The sequence below is a fragment of the Tachyglossus aculeatus genome, chromosome 21 (assembly GCF_015852505.1).
Source record: "Tachyglossus aculeatus isolate mTacAcu1 chromosome 21, mTacAcu1.pri, whole genome shotgun sequence".
NCBI classification, from domain to species: domain Eukaryota; kingdom Metazoa; phylum Chordata; class Mammalia; order Monotremata; family Tachyglossidae; genus Tachyglossus; species Tachyglossus aculeatus.
Genome location: NC_052086.1, coordinates 38,684,083 through 38,702,109, shown reverse-complemented (window position 1 = coordinate 38,702,109; position 18,027 = coordinate 38,684,083). Strand labels below are relative to the sequence as shown.

At 49.8% G+C, this 18,027-nt stretch overlaps 1 protein-coding gene across 1 annotated transcript in view; it reads right to left on the bottom strand.

The window, feature by feature from the left end:
- The window catches only part of GCN1 (GCN1 activator of EIF2AK4), a 149,259-nt gene that overhangs the window by 76,376 nt on the left and 54,856 nt on the right, over nucleotides 1-18,027 (bottom strand). Inside the window, exons 25-28 of the mRNA XM_038762447.1 lie at nucleotides 12,134-12,289; nucleotides 7,882-8,063; nucleotides 5,174-5,254; nucleotides 884-1,027 (exon numbers count right to left, since the gene is read on the bottom strand). Coding sequence (XP_038618375.1) covers nucleotides 884-1,027; nucleotides 5,174-5,254; nucleotides 7,882-8,063; nucleotides 12,134-12,289 — 563 coding nt within the window. The remainder of the gene's footprint in view (nucleotides 1-883; nucleotides 1,028-5,173; nucleotides 5,255-7,881; nucleotides 8,064-12,133; nucleotides 12,290-18,027) is intronic.

Here is an 18,027-nt window from a genome sequence, read left to right as displayed (position 1 = left end):
GGATGCTGGGGTGCCAACTTGTACTTCCCAAGCGCTTAGTCCAGTGCTCTGCACACAGTAAGCGCTCAATAAATATGACTGAATGAATGAAGTCATGCGGGGAACGTGAGTCTGAGCCCCGCGTTGCCTCCTCCCGGGGCCCGTCACGCCTCCCTTCCGAGTTAAGGCCCAGGCTGTGGGTTTGGGATGCTGGGGGTGCCAACTTGTACTTCCCAAGCGCTTAGTCCAGTGCTCTACACACAGTAAGCGCTCAATAAATATGATTGAATGAATGAAGTCAGGCAGGGAACGTGCGTCTCAGCCCCGCGTTGCCTCCTCCTGGGGCCTGTCATGCCTCCCTCCGAGTTAAGGCCCAGGCTGTGGGTTTGGGATGCTGGGGATGCCAACCTGTACTTCCCAAGCGCTTAGTCCAGTGCTCTGCACACAGTAAGCGCTCAATAAATACAATTGAATGAATGAATGAATGAAGTCAGGCGGGGAACGTGCGTCTGAGCCCCACATTGCCTCCTTCCGGGGCCCGTCATGCTTCCCTTTAGAGTTAAGGCCCAGGCTGTGGGTTTGGGATGCTAACTTGTACTTCCCAAGCGCTTAGTCCAGTGCTCTGCACACAGTAAGCGCTCAATAAATACGACTGAATGAATGAAGTCATGAGGGGAACGTGCGTCTAAGCCCGACGTTGCCTCCTCCCAGGGCCTGTCACGCCTCCCTTTAGAGTTAAGGCCCAGGTTGTGGGTTCGGGATGCTCGGGATGCCAACTTGGACTTCCCAAGCGCTTAGTCCAGTGCTCCGCACACAGTAAGCGCTCAATAAATACGACTGAATGAATGAACGGGGGGGCCCGCGGGGAGGTCGTCGGGCCGGCGAGGGGGTCCCGGGGCCTTACCCGGAGCGCGGCATCGCGCACGTTGGAGCAGGGGGCCTGCAGGGCCCGCAGCAGCACGTCCACCTCCTCCTGCTCGGCGAAGGCGCAGCCGGCTCCGCCGCCGCTGCTGGCGCACAGGGCGGTCAGCGCGTTGGTGGCCAGCACCTGAAACCGGAGCGGGGGGCCCCGCGGGGGTCAGGGGGGCCGCTCCGGGCCCCTCCGCCCCGGGGACCGGGAAACGCGCGGCCCCGCGGGGCGAGGAGGGGCGGGCCGGGGCGCCCGGCTGGCGCGGGGAGGACGGCGTCGGTGTTTGAAACGGTGCTCGTTAGGCGCTGATGAAAAGCAGCGCGGCTCAGTGGAAAGAGCCCGGGCTTCGGAGTCAGGGGTCACCAACCTGGACTTCCCAAGTGCTTCGGACAGTGCTCTGCCCACAGAAAGCGCTCAATAAATACGACTGAAGGAATGGGTTCAAACCCCGGCTCCGCCACTTGTCCGCTGGGTGACTCTGGGCAAGTCACTTCGCTTCTCTGGGCCTCAGTTCCCTCATCTGGAAAATGGGGTTTGACTGTGAGCCCCCCGTGGGACTGTTGGGTAGGGACCGTCTCTATATGCTGCCAACTTGTACTTCCCAAGCGCTTAGTACAGTGCTCCGCACACAGTAAGCGCTCAATAAATACGATTGATTGACAACTGGATCACCTTGTACCTTCCCCAGCAGTTAGAACAGTGCTTGGCACATAGCACTTAACAAATGCCATCATCATTATTATTATTATTATACCTTCCCCAGTGCTTAGAACAGTGCTTTGCACACAGTAAGCGCTTAATAAATGCCATTACTAGGGGTTCAAATCCCAGCTGCGCCACTTATCCGCTGTGTGACTTTTTGGGCAAGTCAGAACTTCTCGGTGCCTCAGTGACCTCATCTGTAAAATGGGGATTGACTGTGAGCCCCCCGTGGGACAACCTGATCACCTTGTACCTTCCCCAGTGTTAAGAACAGTGCTTTGCACATAGTAAGCGCTTAATAAATACCATTATTATTATTATTATTTGGAGTCGGGGTCAAATCCCAGCTCTGCCACTTGCCCTCTGTGTGACTTGGGGCAAGTCACTTCACTTCTCTGGGCCTCAATTCCCACGTCTGTAAAATGGGGATGAAGACTGGGAGCCCCCCGTGGGACAACCTGATCTCCTTGTAACCTCCCTAGCGCTTAGAACAGTGCTTTGCACATAGTAAGCACTTAATAAATGCCGTCATCATCATCATCATCATCATCATTATTATTATTATTATGAGTAGCCTGGTGGGTAAAGCCCCGGCCTGAGTGTCAGAAGGACTGGGGTTCGAATCCCAGCTCCACCACTTATCTGCTGAGGGAGAAGCAGTGTGGCTCAGTGGAAAGAGCCCGGGCTTTGGAGTCAGAGGTCACCAACTTGTACTTCCCAAGCGCTTAGGACAGTGCTCTGCACACAGTAAGCGCTCAGTAAATACGATTGAATGAATGGGTTCAAATCCCAGCTCCGCCACTCATCCGCTGTGTGATTTTGGGCAAGTCACAACTTCTTAGTGCCTCAGTTACCTCATCTGTAAAATGGGGATTGACTGTGAGCTCCCCGTGGGACAACCTGATCACCTTGTACCTTCCCCAGCGCTTAGAACAGTGCTTTGCACATAGTAAGCGCTTAATAAATGCCATTATTATTATTATTTGGAGTCAGGGGTCATTCATTCATTCATTCAATCGTATTTATTGAGCGCTTACTGTGTGCAGAGCACTGTACTAAGCGCTTGGGAAGTACAAGTTGGCAACATATAGAGACGGTCATGGGTTCAAATCCCGGCTCCGCCACTTGTCCGCTGTGTGACTTTGGGCAAGTCACAACTTCTCTGGGCCTCAGTTCCCGCGTCTGTAAAATGGGGATGAAGACTGGGAGCCCCCCGTGGGACAACCTGATCTCCTTGTAACCTCCCCAGCGCTTAGAACAGTGCTTGGCACATAGTAAGCGCTTAATAAATGCCATCAACATCATCATCATCATTATTATGAGTAGCCTAGTGGTTAGAGCCCAGGCCTTACCTGCTGAGGGACCTTGGGCTAGTCACTTCACTTCTCTGGGCCTGTCACCTATACCTCAGTTCCCTCTCTGTAAAATGGGGATTAAGACTGTGAGCCTCACGTGGGACAAGGCCTACTGCCCAACTCGATTTGCTTGTATCCATCCCGACGCTTAATACAGCGCCTTGACGCAGTAAGCGCTTCACAAATGCCACAGTTATTATCATTATTCTTCCATGCACTATACTAAGCACTAGAGTAGATTCATTCATTCATTCAGTCGTATTTATTGAGCGCTTACTGAGTGCAGAGCACTGTACTAAGCGCTCGGGAAGTCCAAGTTGGCAACATCTAGAGATGGTCCCTACCCGACAGTGGGCTCACAGTCTAGAAGGGGGACGGAGAACAAAACAAAACGGATTAATGAGATAAAATAAATAGAATGAATATCTACAAATAAATAAATGAAGAGAAGCAGCTTGGCTCAGTGGAAAAGAGCCCGGGCTTTGGAGTCAGAGGTCAGGGGTTCAAATCCCGGCTCTGCCAGTTGTCAGCTGGGTGACTTGGGGCAAGTCACTTCACTTCCCTCATCTGTTGCCAACTTGTACTTCCCAAGTGCTTAGTACAGTGCTCTGCACACAGTAAGCGCTCAATAAATACGATGGATTGATTGATTGATCTGGAAAATGGGGATTAAGACTGTGAGCCCCCCGTGGGACAACCTGATCACCTTGTCACCTCCCCAGCGCTTAGAACATATGCTTTGCATATATTAACATGTGCTTTGCACATATTAAGCGCTTAATAAATGCCATCATTATCATTATTATTATTATATAGGATAGGGTGGACACAGTCCCTATCCCTCATGGGGCTTTGTTTTTTACAGATGTGGTCACTGAGGCACAGAGAAGTTAAGTGATTTGCCCAAGTCACACAACAGGCGAGTGACAAGAAGCAGAGGGCAACAAGGAGGTAGATCAATCAATCAATTGTATTTATTGAGCGCTTACTGTGTGCACAGCACTGTACTAAGCGCTTGGGAAGTACAAGTCGGCAACTGTAGATGCCACAGCTGAGGCAGGAGAAGGCAAATGCTTGGACTTAAGAGCGGCCAGAGGTGGGATGGAGAGGAAGGAGCGGATTCCAGCGATGCCAAGGTAGAACTGACAGGATTTGGTGGGTGGAATGAGAGAGATGAGCCGAGGCTACTGGGGCGGCTACTACGGGTTTGTGAGACGGGAGGACGGTGGCACCGTTTACGGTGGTGGAAAGTCGGCAGGATGAGGCCTCCTCCAGGAGGCCTTCCCAGACTGAGCCCCTTCCTTCCTCTCCCCCTCGTCCCCCTCTCCATCCCCCCATCTTACCTCTTTCCCTTCCCCACAGCACCTGGATATATGTTTGTACATACTTATTACTCTATTTATTTATTTTACTTGTACCTATCTATTCTATTTATTTTATTTTGTTAGCATGTTTGGTCTTGTTCTCCATCTCCCCCTTTTAGACTGTGAGCCCACTGTTGGGTAGGGACTGTCTCTAGATGTTGCCACCTTGTACTTCCCAAGCGCTTAAGTACAGTGCTCTGCACACAGTAAGCGCTCAACAAATACGACTGATGATGATGATGATGACTGTCTCTATATGTTGCCAACTTGTACTTCCCAAGCGCTTAGCACAGTGCTGTGCACACAGTAAGCGCTCAATAAATACGATTGATTGATTGATTGATGGATGGATCTACCTCCTTGTTGCCCTCTGCTTCTTGCCACTCGCCTGCTGCGGGACTTGGGCAAATCACTTAACTGACTGCCGACTTTCCGCCCCCGTCCTCCCGTCTCACAAACCCGTAGTAGCCGCCCCGGCAGCCTCGGCTCATCGCTCTCATTCCACCCACCAAATCCCGTCAGTTCTACCTCGGCATCGCTGGAGTCCGCTCCGTCCTCTCCATCCCACCTCTGGCCGCTCTTAAGTCCAAGCATTTGTCTTCTCCTGCCTCAACTGTGGCATCTACAGTTGCCGACTTGTCCTTCCCAAGCGCCTAGCACAGTGCTCCGCACACAGTAAGCGCTCAATAAAGACGACTGACTGATGGAGAAGAGGGTTGAAGCGAGCCGTGGGCGAGGCAGAATAGGGAGCCGGCCCTCCCTCCCGGCCTTTCCCCACTTGCTGGACTGAGGCAACGGAGGAGGAGGGGGAGCGACCCTCGTGCCCCACGGGGGTCGAGGGGAGTGGGCCCACCCTGGCTCACCTGTAAGTGGGGAGAACCGGTCCCAACCAGCCGGGTGAGCAGCAGCAGCATGTCGGTACGAGGCAGGAGCTCGGGGCCGTTCTAGGAGCGAAAACCACACACAGACAGGACTTGGAGGCTGCGGCCGGCGGGGAGCATCCCACCCTCAGCTCCGCTGGCCGAGAAGGAACCCCTTCCTTCCTCTCCCCCTCTCCATCCCCCCCATCTTACCTCCTTCCCTTCCCCACAGCACCTGTATATATGGATATATGTTTGTACATATCTATTCTATTTTATTTTGTTAGTATGTTTGGTTCTGTCTCCCCCTTTTAGACTGTGAGCCCACTGTTGGGTAGGGACTGTCTCTAGATGTTGCCAATCTGTACTTCCCAAGTGCTTAGTACAGTGCTCTGCACACAGTAAGCGCTCAATAAATACGATTGATGATGATGATGATGATGACAGGACTTTGAGGCTGCGGCCGGCGGGGAGCATCCCACCCTCAGCTCCGCTGCCCGAGAAGGAATCCCTTCCTTCCTCTCCCCCTCTCCATCCCCGCCATCTTACCTCCTTCCCTTCCCCACAGCACCTGTATATATGCATATATGTTTGTACATACTTATTACTCTATTTATTTACTTATTTATTTTACTTGTACATATCTATTCTGTTTATTTTATTTTGTTAGTATGTTTGGTTTTGTCTCCCCCTTTCAGACTGTGAGCCCACTGTTGGGTAGGGACTGCCTCTAGATGTTGCCAATTTGTACTTCCCAAGCGCTTAGTCCAGTGCTCTGCACATAGTAAGCGCTCAATAAATACGATTGATGATGACAGGACTTTGAGGCTGCGGCCGGCGGGGAGCATCCCACCCTCAGCTCCGCTGGCCGAGAAGGAACCCCTTCCTTCCTCTCCCCCTCCTCCCCCTCTCCATCCCCCCCATCTTACCCCCTTCCCTTCCCCACAGCACCTGTATATATGGATATATCTTTGTACATATTTATTACTCTATTTATTTATTTATTTATTTTACTTGTACATATCTATTCTGTTTATTTTATTTTGTTAGTATGTTTGGTTTTGTCTCCCCCTTTTAGACTGTGAGCCCACTGTTGGGTAGGGACCGCCCCTATATGTTGCCAATTTGTACTTCCCAAGCGCTTAGCCCAGTGCTCTGCACACAGTAAGTGCTCAATAAATATGATTGATGATGATGATGAAACCGGCCCGAGAACCTCCCCATCCCTTCTTTCCTGCCCCCGCCAGCCCCCATCACACTGGTGGGGACCCGTGGCTCTCCTGGTCTTGAGTAAAGGACCATCATCATCATCATCATCAATCGTATTTATTGAGCACTTACTATGTGCAGAGCACTGGACTAAGCGCTTGGGAAGTACAAATTGGCAACATATAGAGACAGTCCCTACCCAACAGTGGGCAAAGGCCAAGCAAGGCCCTCTCTCGCACGGGCCTCCCTGCCTTTTTCAAGTTCTCTCCGGCGGACGGCGGGGAAGGACGGCCCACGGAGTCAAGGGAGGAACTCCAGGGCTCAACCGAAGCTGCTGGAGGGCGCCCATCTCTGAGCGGTTCGGCCTGTTGGCTCAAATCACCGTCGCCGGCAGTTATTGAGCGCTAACTTTGTGGGGAACGCCCTAAAGAGAAGCAGCGTGGCTCAGTGGAAAGAGCCCGGGCTTTGGAGTCAGAGGTCATGGGTTCGAATCCCGACTCCGCCACATGTCTGCTGTGTGATCTTGGGCAAGTCACTTTAATTCTCTGGGCCTCAGTTACCTCATCTGGAAAATGGGGATTAAGGCTGTGAGCCCCTCGTGGGACAACCTGATCACCCAGTATCCTCCCCAGCGCTTAGAACAGTGCTTTGCACATAGGAAGCGCTTAATAAATGCCAATTATTATTATTATTAAAGGCTGGGGAGAGTCAATCAATCATCATCAATCATATTTATTGAGCGCTTACTATGTGCAGAGCACTGTACTAAGCACTTAGCACTGTACCAAGCACTAGCACTGTATGAATCAATCAATCAATTGCATTTACTGAGCGCTTACTGTGTGCCGAGCACTGTACTAAGCGCTTGGGAAGTACAAGTCGGCAACACATAGAGACAGTCCCTACCCAACAGCGGGCTCACAGTCTAGAAGGGGGAGACAGAGAACAAAACCAAACATACTGAGCCCCTTCCTTCCTCTCCCCCTCTCCATCCCCCATCTTACCTCCTTCCCTTCCCCACAGCACCTGTATCTATGGATATATGTTTGTACATATTTATTACTCTATTTATTTATTTTACTTGTACATATCTATTCCATTTATTTTATTTTGTTAGTATGTTTGGTTTTGTTCTCTGTCTCCCCCTTTTAGACTGTGAGCCTACTGTTGGGTAGGGACTGTCTCTCTATGTTGCCAACTTGGACTTCCCAAGCGCTTAGTCCAGTGCTCTGCACGCAGTAAGCGCTCAATAAATACGATCGATTGATGATTGATACTAACAAAATAAAATAAATAGTCCCAGAAAATGACTCCGAAGAGCCCCTCTTCCGAGTCAGGAGGCCGGCGGGAAGGGAGCGGGACGGGGACAAAATCCTAAAGGTCAGAGGTGAGCGTGGCAACCGCCCTGGGGAACCCCGGGTTCCAGCAGCGGAGCCGCGAGGGACCGGCTACTGTTTCCCCTCCCCTCCCGAGCCCCCCCCGCTCAAAGGGTCACCGCCGACCTCATCCACCAACACGGATTTGCTCTTCGGGGACGACCTCAGCTGAGCGTGGACGGTCAGGATCTGCAGAATCTGGACCCTGAGCTGCTCCGCCTCTTCGCTCGGGTTCGGCGTCTCCGTCAGCACTATCTTCAGGAAAGGAAAGACCAAGGAAAACGCCGGCGCTGACAAGGGCGAGGCACCTGCAGTGGGAAAGAGGAAGGAACCATCCTGAGGACGGATTGGGAGTTCCTCGGATCTTCCCGGACGCGACGGCGGCCGGCGGGACTTCTGTGGAAACCCCCAAAAGACCCCGTATCTGAGTGACGTCAGGGGGGCTTCAGCCCTGTCCCTGTTTAGTTTTGTTGTCCGTCTCCCCCTTCTTGACCGTTGTTGGGTAGGGACCGTCTCTATACGTTGCCGACTTGGACTTCCCAAGCGCTTAGTCCAGTGCTCTGCACACAGTAAGCGCTCAATAAATACGATGGAATGAATGAATGACACACAGCCACTCTGTGGTCCCCTAGACCATAAGCTTGTTAATAATAATGATTATTATTATTCTTTTAGACCGTGAGCCCACTGTTGGGTAGGGACTGTCTCTATATGTTGCCAATTTGTACTTCCCAAGCGCTTAGTACAGTGCTCTGCACAGAGTAAGCGCTCAATAAATACGATTGATGATGAATAATGATGACATTTATTAAGCGCTTCCTATGTGCACTGTTCTAAGCGCTGGGGAGGTTACAAGGCGATCAGGTTGTCCCACGGAGGGTTCACAGTCCTAATCCCCATTTTTACAGACGAGGTAACTGAGGCCCAGAGAAGTGACTTGCCCAAGGTCACACAGCTGACAGTTGGCGGAGCCGGGATTTGAACCCACGACCTCTGACTCCAAAGCCCGGGCTCTTTCCACTGAGCCACACTGTTTCTCATTCATTCATTTCATTCAATCGTATTTATTGAGCGCTTACTGTGTGCAGAGCACTGGACTAAGTGCTTGGGAAGTACAAGTTGGCAACATATAGAGACAGTCCCTACCCAATAGCGGGCTCACAGTCTAGAAGGGGGACACAGACAACAAAACAAAACAGATTAAGAAAATAAAATAAATAGAATAAATATGTAGAAGTAAAATAGAGTAATAAATACGTACAAACATATATACAGGTGCTGTGGGGAGGGGAAGGAGGTTGGGCAGGGGGGATGGAGAGGGGGAGGCCTTCCCAGACTGAGCCCCTTCCTTCCTCTCCCCCTCGTCCCCCTCTCCATCCCCTATCTTACCTCCTTCCCTTCCCCCACAGCACCTGTATATATGGATATATGTTTGTACATTTTTATTACTCTATTTATTTATTCTACTTGTACTTATCTATTCCATTTATTTTATTTTGTTAGTATGTTTGGTTTTGTTCTCTGTCTCCCCCTTTTAGACTGTGAGCCCACTGTTGGGTAGGGACTGTCGCTATATGTTGCCAATTTGTACTTCCCAAGCGCTTAGTACAGTGCTCTGCACACAGTAAGCGCTCAATAAATATGAATGACTGATTTATTGATTGGGGAAGAGGGGGAACATATAGAGCCAGTCCCTACCCAACAGCGGGCTCACAGTCTAGAAGGGGAGGACAGACAACAAAGCAAAACATATTAACAAAATAAAATAGAATAGTAAATATGTAATATACGAGTGAATGAATGAGTGAATCCCGCACTCCTGTTGTGAACAGTACAACAATTTATTGAGCACAGTAAGCGCTCAATAAATACGACTGAATGAATGAATGATTGAATGTTGCGGGCAGGGAGCCTGATTATTGTTACACTGTATTTCCCTGAGCACATAGTAGGCGTTTAACAAATACCACCATTATTATTATCATTATTACCTCCGTGGGCGAGTAGCCTCTCTTGGAAGCAGCATGGCTCAGTGGAAAGAATAAGTGCTTTGGAGTCAGAGGTCATGGGTTCAAATCCCAGTTCTGCCAATTGTCAGCTGTGTGACTTTGGGCAAGTCACTTCTCTGCCTTAATTCAATTTACTCTAATGATTTTGACACCTGTCTCCATGTTTTGTTTTGTTGTCCGTCTCCCCCTTCTAGACTGTGAGCCCGCTGTTGGGTAGGGACCGTCTCTATATGTTACCGACTTGTACTTCCCAAGCGCTTAGTACAGTGCTCTGCACGCAGTAAGCGCTCAATAAATACGGTTGAATGAATGAACAAACACCATTATTAAAAAAGGGGGAGAGACAGACAGACAGAGACACACTGGATTTCTCCAGAGTGGATTTATTGAGAAGCAGTGTGGCTCAGTGGAAAGAGCCCGGGCTTTGGAGTCAGAGGTCATGGGTTCGAATCCTGCCTCCGCCACATGTCTGCTGTGTGATCTTGGGCAAATCACTTCACTTCTCTGGGCCTCAGTGAGCTCATCTGTCAAATGGGGATTAAGACTGTGAGCCCCCGGTGGGACAACCTGATCACCCTGTATCCTCCCCAGCGCTTAGAACAGTGCTTGGCACATAGTACATGCTTAAACTTAGAGAGACTTAGAGAAGCAAAGTGGCTTAGTATTATTGAGCGCTTACTGTGTGCAGAGCACTGGGCCATCCCACGCCCCATAATATCAGACTCTCGGGTCATGAATATTTTAATCTGATTAAATAATGATAATAATAATAATAATGGCATTTGTTAAGCACTTACTATGTGCAAAGCACTGTTCTAAGCACTTGGGGGATACAATGGGATCAAGTTGTCCCACGTGGGGCTCACAGTCTTAATCCTCATTGTACAGATGAGGTCACTGAGGCTCAGAGAAGTTAAGTGACTTGCCCAAGGTCACACAGCAGACATGTGGGGGAGTCGGGATTCAAACCCATGACCTCTGACTCCAAAGCCCGTGCTCTTTCCACTGAGCCACGCTGCTTCTCTAAATCAGATTAAATCAATCAATTGTATTTATTGAGTGCTTACTGTGTGCAGAGCACTGCACTAAGCGCTTGGGAAGTCCAAGTTGGCAACATATCGAGACAGTCCCTACCCAACAGTGGGCTCACAGTCTAGAAGGGGGAGACAGAGAACAAAACCAAACATATTAACAAAATAAAATAAATAGACTAGGTATGTCCAAGTAAAATAAATAGAGTAAGAAATACGTACAAACATATATACAGGTGTTCTCTGTCTCCCCATTCTAGACTGTGAATTGTCAGCTGTGTGACTTTGGGCAAGTCACTACGTACAAGTAAAACAGAGGAATAAGAAAGAGCCCGGGCTCTGGAGTCTGAGGTCATGGGTTCAAATCCCAGCTCCGCCGCTTGTCAGCTGGGTGACTTTGGGCGAGTCACTTCACTTCTCTGGGCCTCAGTGGCCTCAATCTGTCAAACGGGGATGAAGACTGTGAGCCCCCCGTGGGACCACCTGATCACCCTGCATCCTCCCCAGCGCTTAGAACAATCAATCAATCGTATTTATTGAGCGCTTACTATGTGCAGAGCACTGTACTAAGCGCTTGGGAAGTACAAATTGGCATCACATAGAGACAGTCCCTACCCAACAGTGGGCTCACAGTCTAAAAGGGGGAGACAGAGAACAGAACCAAACATACCAACAAAATAAAATAAGTAGGATAGAAATGTACAAGTAAAATAAATAAATAAATAAATAAATAGAGTAATAAATATGTACAACCATATATACATATATACAGGTGCTGTGGGGAAGGGAAGGAGGTAAGACGGGGGGATGGAGAGGGGGAGAGGAAAGAAGGGGCTCAGCCTGGGAAGGCCTCCTGGAGGAGGTGAGCTCTCAGCAGGGCCTTGAAGGGAGGAAGAGAGCGAGCTTGGCGGATGGGCAGAGGGAGGCCATTCCAGGCCCGGGGGATGACGTGGGCCGGGGGTCGATGGCGGGACAGGCGAGAACGAGGTACAGTGAGGAGATTAGTGGTGGAGGAGCGGAGGGTGCGGGCTGGGCAGGAGAAGGAGAGAAGGGAGGTGAGGTAGGAGGGGGCCAGGGGATGGATGGACAGCCTGGAAGCCCAGGGGGAGGAGTTTCTGCCTGATGCGCAGATTGATCGGTAGCCATTGGAGGTTTTTGAGGAGGGGAGTGATATGTCCAGAGCGTTTCTGGACAAAGATAATCCGGGCAGCAGCATGAAGTATGGATTGAAGTGGGGAGAGACACGAGGACAGTGCTTGGCACATAGTAAGCGCTTAACAAATGCCAATTATTATTATTATTACTATTATTCTTCTCCCCGTTGGGCCCGGTTCTTACCTGGCTCCCCCTTGCCGGTCTTGCTGGGGACGGTCTGGGCGTGAAGCAGGGTCACGGCTCGCTTGGTGGCCGTCGGCAGCTCCTCTTGGCACCAGGATTTATCCAGAGCACACTCCGGCTTCAGCAAGCGCAGGGTTACGTGACTCACCAAGGTACCTGGACGGAGCAGAAGGGAGCCGGGTTCGGGGTTCATCCCACAACGCGGCTTTCCCGATCGGCCGACCACGCGCGGGCCCGTCGGGAATCATCGGGGTCGGAAGGAAACCAGCGGCGTGCCCGCGCCGGGCGCCGGACCCGCGCCGAGTACTTCCAACCCATCTTTCCCTGACGTCCAGTGCTCTGCACACAGTAGCCGCTCAATAAATACGATTGAATGAATGAATGAATGACGAGGAGCGTGACCTAGGGGGTAGGGCGTGGGCCTGGGACTCAGGAGGACCTGGGTTCGAATCCCTGCTCTGTCCCTTGTCTGCTGTGTGACCTCGGGCGAGTCACGTCGTTTCTCTGTGCCTCGGTTCCCTCAGCTGTTAGATGGGGATTAGGATCGTGAGCTCCATGTAATAATAATAATAACGACATTTATTAAGCGCTTACTATGTGCAAAGCACTGTTCTAAGCGCTGGGGAGGATACAAGGTGTTCAGGTTGTCCCCAGGCTAAAATAATAATAATAATGACATTGATTAAGCGCTTACTATGTGCAAAGCACTGTTCTAAGCGCTGGGGAGGTTACAAGGTGTTCAGGTTGTCCCCAGGCTAAAATAATAATAATGATAGTAATGACATTTATTAAGCGCTTACTATGTGCCAAGCACTGTTCTAAGCGCTGGGGAGGTTACAAGGTGATCAGGTTGTCCCACAGAGGGCTCATGGTCTTAATCCCCGTTTTACAGATGAGGTAACAGGCACAGAGAATAACAATAATAATAATGATGGCATTTATTAAGCACTACTATGTGCACTGCACTGTTCTAAGCGCTGGGGAGGTTACAAGGTGATCAGGTTGTCCCACGTGGGACGGGGACTGTGTCCAACGCGATATGCTTGTATCCTAATCAATCAATTGTATTTATTGAGCGCTTACTGTGTGCAGAGCACTGTACTAAGCGCTTGGGAAGTACAAGTTGGCAACATATAGAGACAGTCCCTACCCAACAGTGGGCAATGCCCTCCCTCCATACCGTCTTCCCTTCCCCACAGCACCTGTATATACGTATATATGTTTGTACATATTTATTACTCTATTTATTTATTTATTTTACTTGTACATATCTATTCTATTTATTTTCTTTTGTTAGTATGTTTGGTTTTGTTCTCTGTCTTCCCCTTTTAGACTGTGAGCCCACTGTTGGGTAGGGACTGTCTCTAGATGTTGCCAACTTGGACTTCCCAAGCGCTTAGTACAGTGCTCTGCACACAGTAAGCGCTCAATAAATACGATTGATTGATTGATCTGCCAAGCTAGCTCTCTTCTTCCCTTCAAAGCCCTACTGAGAGCTCACCTCTTCCAGGAGGCCTTCCCACACTGAGCCCCCTTTTTCCTCTCCTCCTCCCCAACCCCCCCAACCTACCTCTTTCCCCTCCCCACGGCACCTGTATATATGTTTGTACAGATTTATTACTCTATTTTACTTGTCCATATTTACTATTCTATTGATTTTGTGAATGATGTGCATCTAGCTTTAATTCTATTTGTTCTGACGACTTGACACCTGTCCGCATGTTTTGTTTTGTTGTCTGTCTCCCCCTTCTAGACTGTGAGCCCGTTGTTGGGTAGGAACTGTTCTCTGTATGTTGCCAACTTGTACTTCCCAAGCGCTTAGTACAGTGCTCTGTACATAGTAAACGCTCAATAAATATGACTGAATGAATGAATGAAAGGGTGTTACAGGAGAGATCGGGGGATCAATTAAGGACCTACTGAGAAGAGGGCAACCGAGTCCCCCTGTGAGCCCGTTGTGGGGTAGGGACCGTCTCTATAGGTCGCCAACTTGTACTTCCCAAGCGCTTAGTACAGTGCTCTGTGCAGTAAATGCTCAATAAATACGACTGAATGAATGAAAGGGCGTTACAGGAGAGATCGGGGGGATCGATTAAGGACCTACTGGGAAGAGGGCAACCGAGTCCCCCTGTGAGTCCGTTGTGGGGTAGGGACCGTCTCTATAGGTTGCCAACTTGTACTTCCCAAGCGCTTAGTCCAGTGCTCTGCACACAGTAAGCGCTCAATAAATACAACTGAATGAATGAATGAATGAATGAATGAAAGGGCGTTACAGGAGAGATCGGGGGGATCGATTAAGGACCTACTGGGAAGAGGGCAACCGAGTCCCCCTGTGAGCCCACTGTGGGGTAGGGATCGTCTCTAGATGTCGCCAAGTTGTACTTCCCAAGCGCTTAGTCCAGTGCTCTGCACACAGTAAGCGCTCAATAAATACGACTGAATGAATGAATGAATGAATGAATGAATGAAAGGGCGTTACAGGAGAGATCGGGGGATCGATTAAGGACCTACTGGGAAGACAGCAACTGAGTCCCCCTGTGAGCCCGTTGTGGGGTAGGGACCGTCTCTACAGGTCACCAACTTGTACTTCCCAAGCGCTTAGTCCAGTGCTCTGCACACAGTAAGTGCTCAATAAATACGACTGAATGAATGAATGTTGCCGACTTGTACTTCCCAAGCGCTTAGTCCAGTGCTCTGCACACAGTAAGCGCTCAATAAATACGACTGAATGAATGAATGTTGCCGACTTGTACTTCCCAAGCGCTTAGTCCAGTGCTCTGCACACAGTAAGCGCTCAATAAATACGACTGAATGAATGAATGTTGCCGACTTGTACTTCCCAAGCGCTTAGCCCAGTGCTCTGCACACAATAAGCGCTCAATAAATACGACAATGAATATCAGCAGAGGCTGCTACTAGACGAAGACAGCTCAGGAAGGTGGGGTTTCTGAGGGGCCTCCGTCTCCCACGGGAGATGGAATTTCGGGATGGCTTTTCATCAATTGTATTTACTGAGCGCTTACTATGTGCAGAGCACTGTACTAAGCGCTTGACTGTACTAAGCGCTTGACTGTACTAAGTGCTGTAACAGTCCGGGGGACTGGAAGGAGGAGGGAATTCCTGGCGAGGAGAAGGGTGTGAGCCAGGGGCTGGGCGCAGGTGCGTATAGAATGAAGCCCGGCTCAGTGGAAAGATCCCGGGCTTTGGGGTCAGAGGTCATGGGTTCGATTCCCGACTCCGCCACATGTCTGCTGTGTGACCTTGGGCAAGTCACTTCACTTCTCTGAGCCTCAGTTACCTCACCTGTAAAATGGGGATGAAGCCTGTGAGCCCCACATGGGACAACTTGATCACCTTGTATTTCGACTTTTTAGACTGTGAGCCCACTGTTGGGTAGGGACTGTCTCTACACGTTGCCAACTTCTACTTCCCAAGCGCTCAGTACAGTGCTCTGCACACAGTAAGCGCTCAATAAATACGATTGAGTGATTGTATTCCCCCTCAGCGCTCTGCACATAGTAAGCGCTTAACAAATGCCATTATTATTATTATTAAGGAGGGACGGAGAGGGCGAGCTGGAAGGCAATGGGAGGAGGGAGATGATTCATTCATTCATTCATTCATTCAATCGTATTTATTGAGCGCTTACTGTGTGCAGAGCACTGTACTAAGCGCTTGGGAAGTCCAAGTTGGCAACATCTAGAGACGGTCCCTACCCAACGGCGGGCTCACAGTCTAGAAGGGGGAGACAGACGACAAAAGAAAACATATTAACAAAATAGAACGGTAAATATGGACAAGATGATGGATAGAGCCCGTCCCAGGAGCCCCGGAGCGGGGAGATGGGGGCAGAGAGAGCCGCGGAAGGCTTTTCAGTGGGGTTGGAAGCAGCACGGCACAGCGGATAGAGCACGGGCCCGGGAGTTGGAAGGTCACGGGTTCTAATCCCGGCTCCTTCTCGTCTCCCGTGTGGGCAAGTCACTCCACTTCTCTGGGCCTCAGTTATCTCATCTGGAAAATGGGGACTGAGCCCATGGGCCCCATGTGGGACAGGGACTATGCCCAACCTGATCATCATCATCAATTGTATTTATTGAGCGCTTACTATGTGCACAGCACTGTACTAAGCGCTTGGGAAGCCCAAGTTGGCAACATATAGAGACGGTCCCTACCCAACAGTGGGCTCACAGTCTAAAAGGGGGAGACAAGAGAACAAAACCAAACATACTAACAAAATAAAATGAATAGAATAGATATGTACAAGTAAAATAAATAGAGTAATAAATATGTACAAGCATCTATACATATTGCTTGTATCCATGGGGCCTGGCACGTGGAAAGCGCTTAACGAACACCACAGTTATCATTACTATTATTAGCTTCAACTCAGGCCGGAAAGAAGGAGAGGAGGAGGAGGAGGACGACGACGACGACGACGCTTCTGGCTTTCCTGCAGCCAACCCGGCCCCTTTGGGGTGGAAGCCAGTAATAATAATAATAATGTCGGTATTTGTTAAGCGCTTACTATGTGCAAAGCACTGTTCTAAGCGCTGGGGGGGGGACACAAGGAGATGAGGTTGCCCCACGTGGGGCTCACAGTCTTAATCCCCACTTGACAGATGAGGGAACTGAGGCACAGAGAAGTGAAGTGACTTGCCCTAGGTCACACAGCAGACATGTGGGGGAGGTGGGATTCGAACCCATGACCTCTGCCTCCCAAGCCCGCGCTCTTTCCACTGAGCCACGCGGCCAGCCTGAGGGTCAGTGGCATTAGCCACCGAGGCCAAGGGCCGCCGAGCCACCCTCGTGGGGCTGAAAGGGCATACTGAGAAGCAGCGTGGCTCAGTGGAAAAAGCCCGGGCTTTGGAGTCAGAGGAAATGGGTTCAAATCCCCGCTCCGCCAATGAGCTGTGTGACTTTGGACAAGTCACTTCACTTTTCTGGGCCTCAGTTCCTTCATCTGTAAAATGGGGATGAAGACGGTGAGCCCCACGTGGGACAACCTGATCACCTACTATCCCCCCCCCCCAGTGCTTAGAACAGTGCTTTGCACATAGTAAGCGCTTACTATTATTATTATTCACATATTAATATCATTATTATTATGGACTAATAATATGATTATTATTGTATATAATATATTATATATAATATATTATATTATATATATTGTATGTGCTCTGCACATAGTAAGCGCTCAATAAATACGATTGATGATGATCAATAAATACGATTGATGATTATATAGATATCCTTGCGGAACACTACAAAGAAAGTTCCCAGGTTAACAGGCTGGGGAACGTGGGATGGAAGGCAAGAATCTTCCATGTTATCCCATCTCCCCCAGGGAATCAAAGAATCTAGGGATCTGTCACTCGTGCAGATACCTGTAATTTATTTTTTATATCTATAATTTACTTATCTATTTATTCATTTATATTAATGCCCATCTCCCCCTCTAGACTGTGAGCTCATCATGGGCGGGAATGCGTCTGTTTTTGTTACACTGTACTCTCCCAAGAGCTTAGTACAGTGCTTTGCACACAGTAAGCGCTCAGTCAATAATAATGGTATTTGTTTAGCACTTACTATGTGCAGAGCACTGTTCTAAGCGCTGGGGAGGTTGCACGGTAATCAGGTTGTCCCACGGGGGGCTCACAGTCTTCATCCCCATTTTACAGATGAGGGAACTGAGGCACAGAGAAGTGAAGTGACTTGCCCAAAGTCACACAGCTGACAGTTGGCGGAGCCGGGATTTTGAACCCATGACCTCTGACTCCAAAGCCCGGGATCTTTCCACTGCGCCAGGCTGCTTCTCAATCAATCAATCGCATTTAATGAGCGCTTACTGTGTGCAGAGCACTGTACTAAGCGCTTGGGAAGTCCAAGTTGGC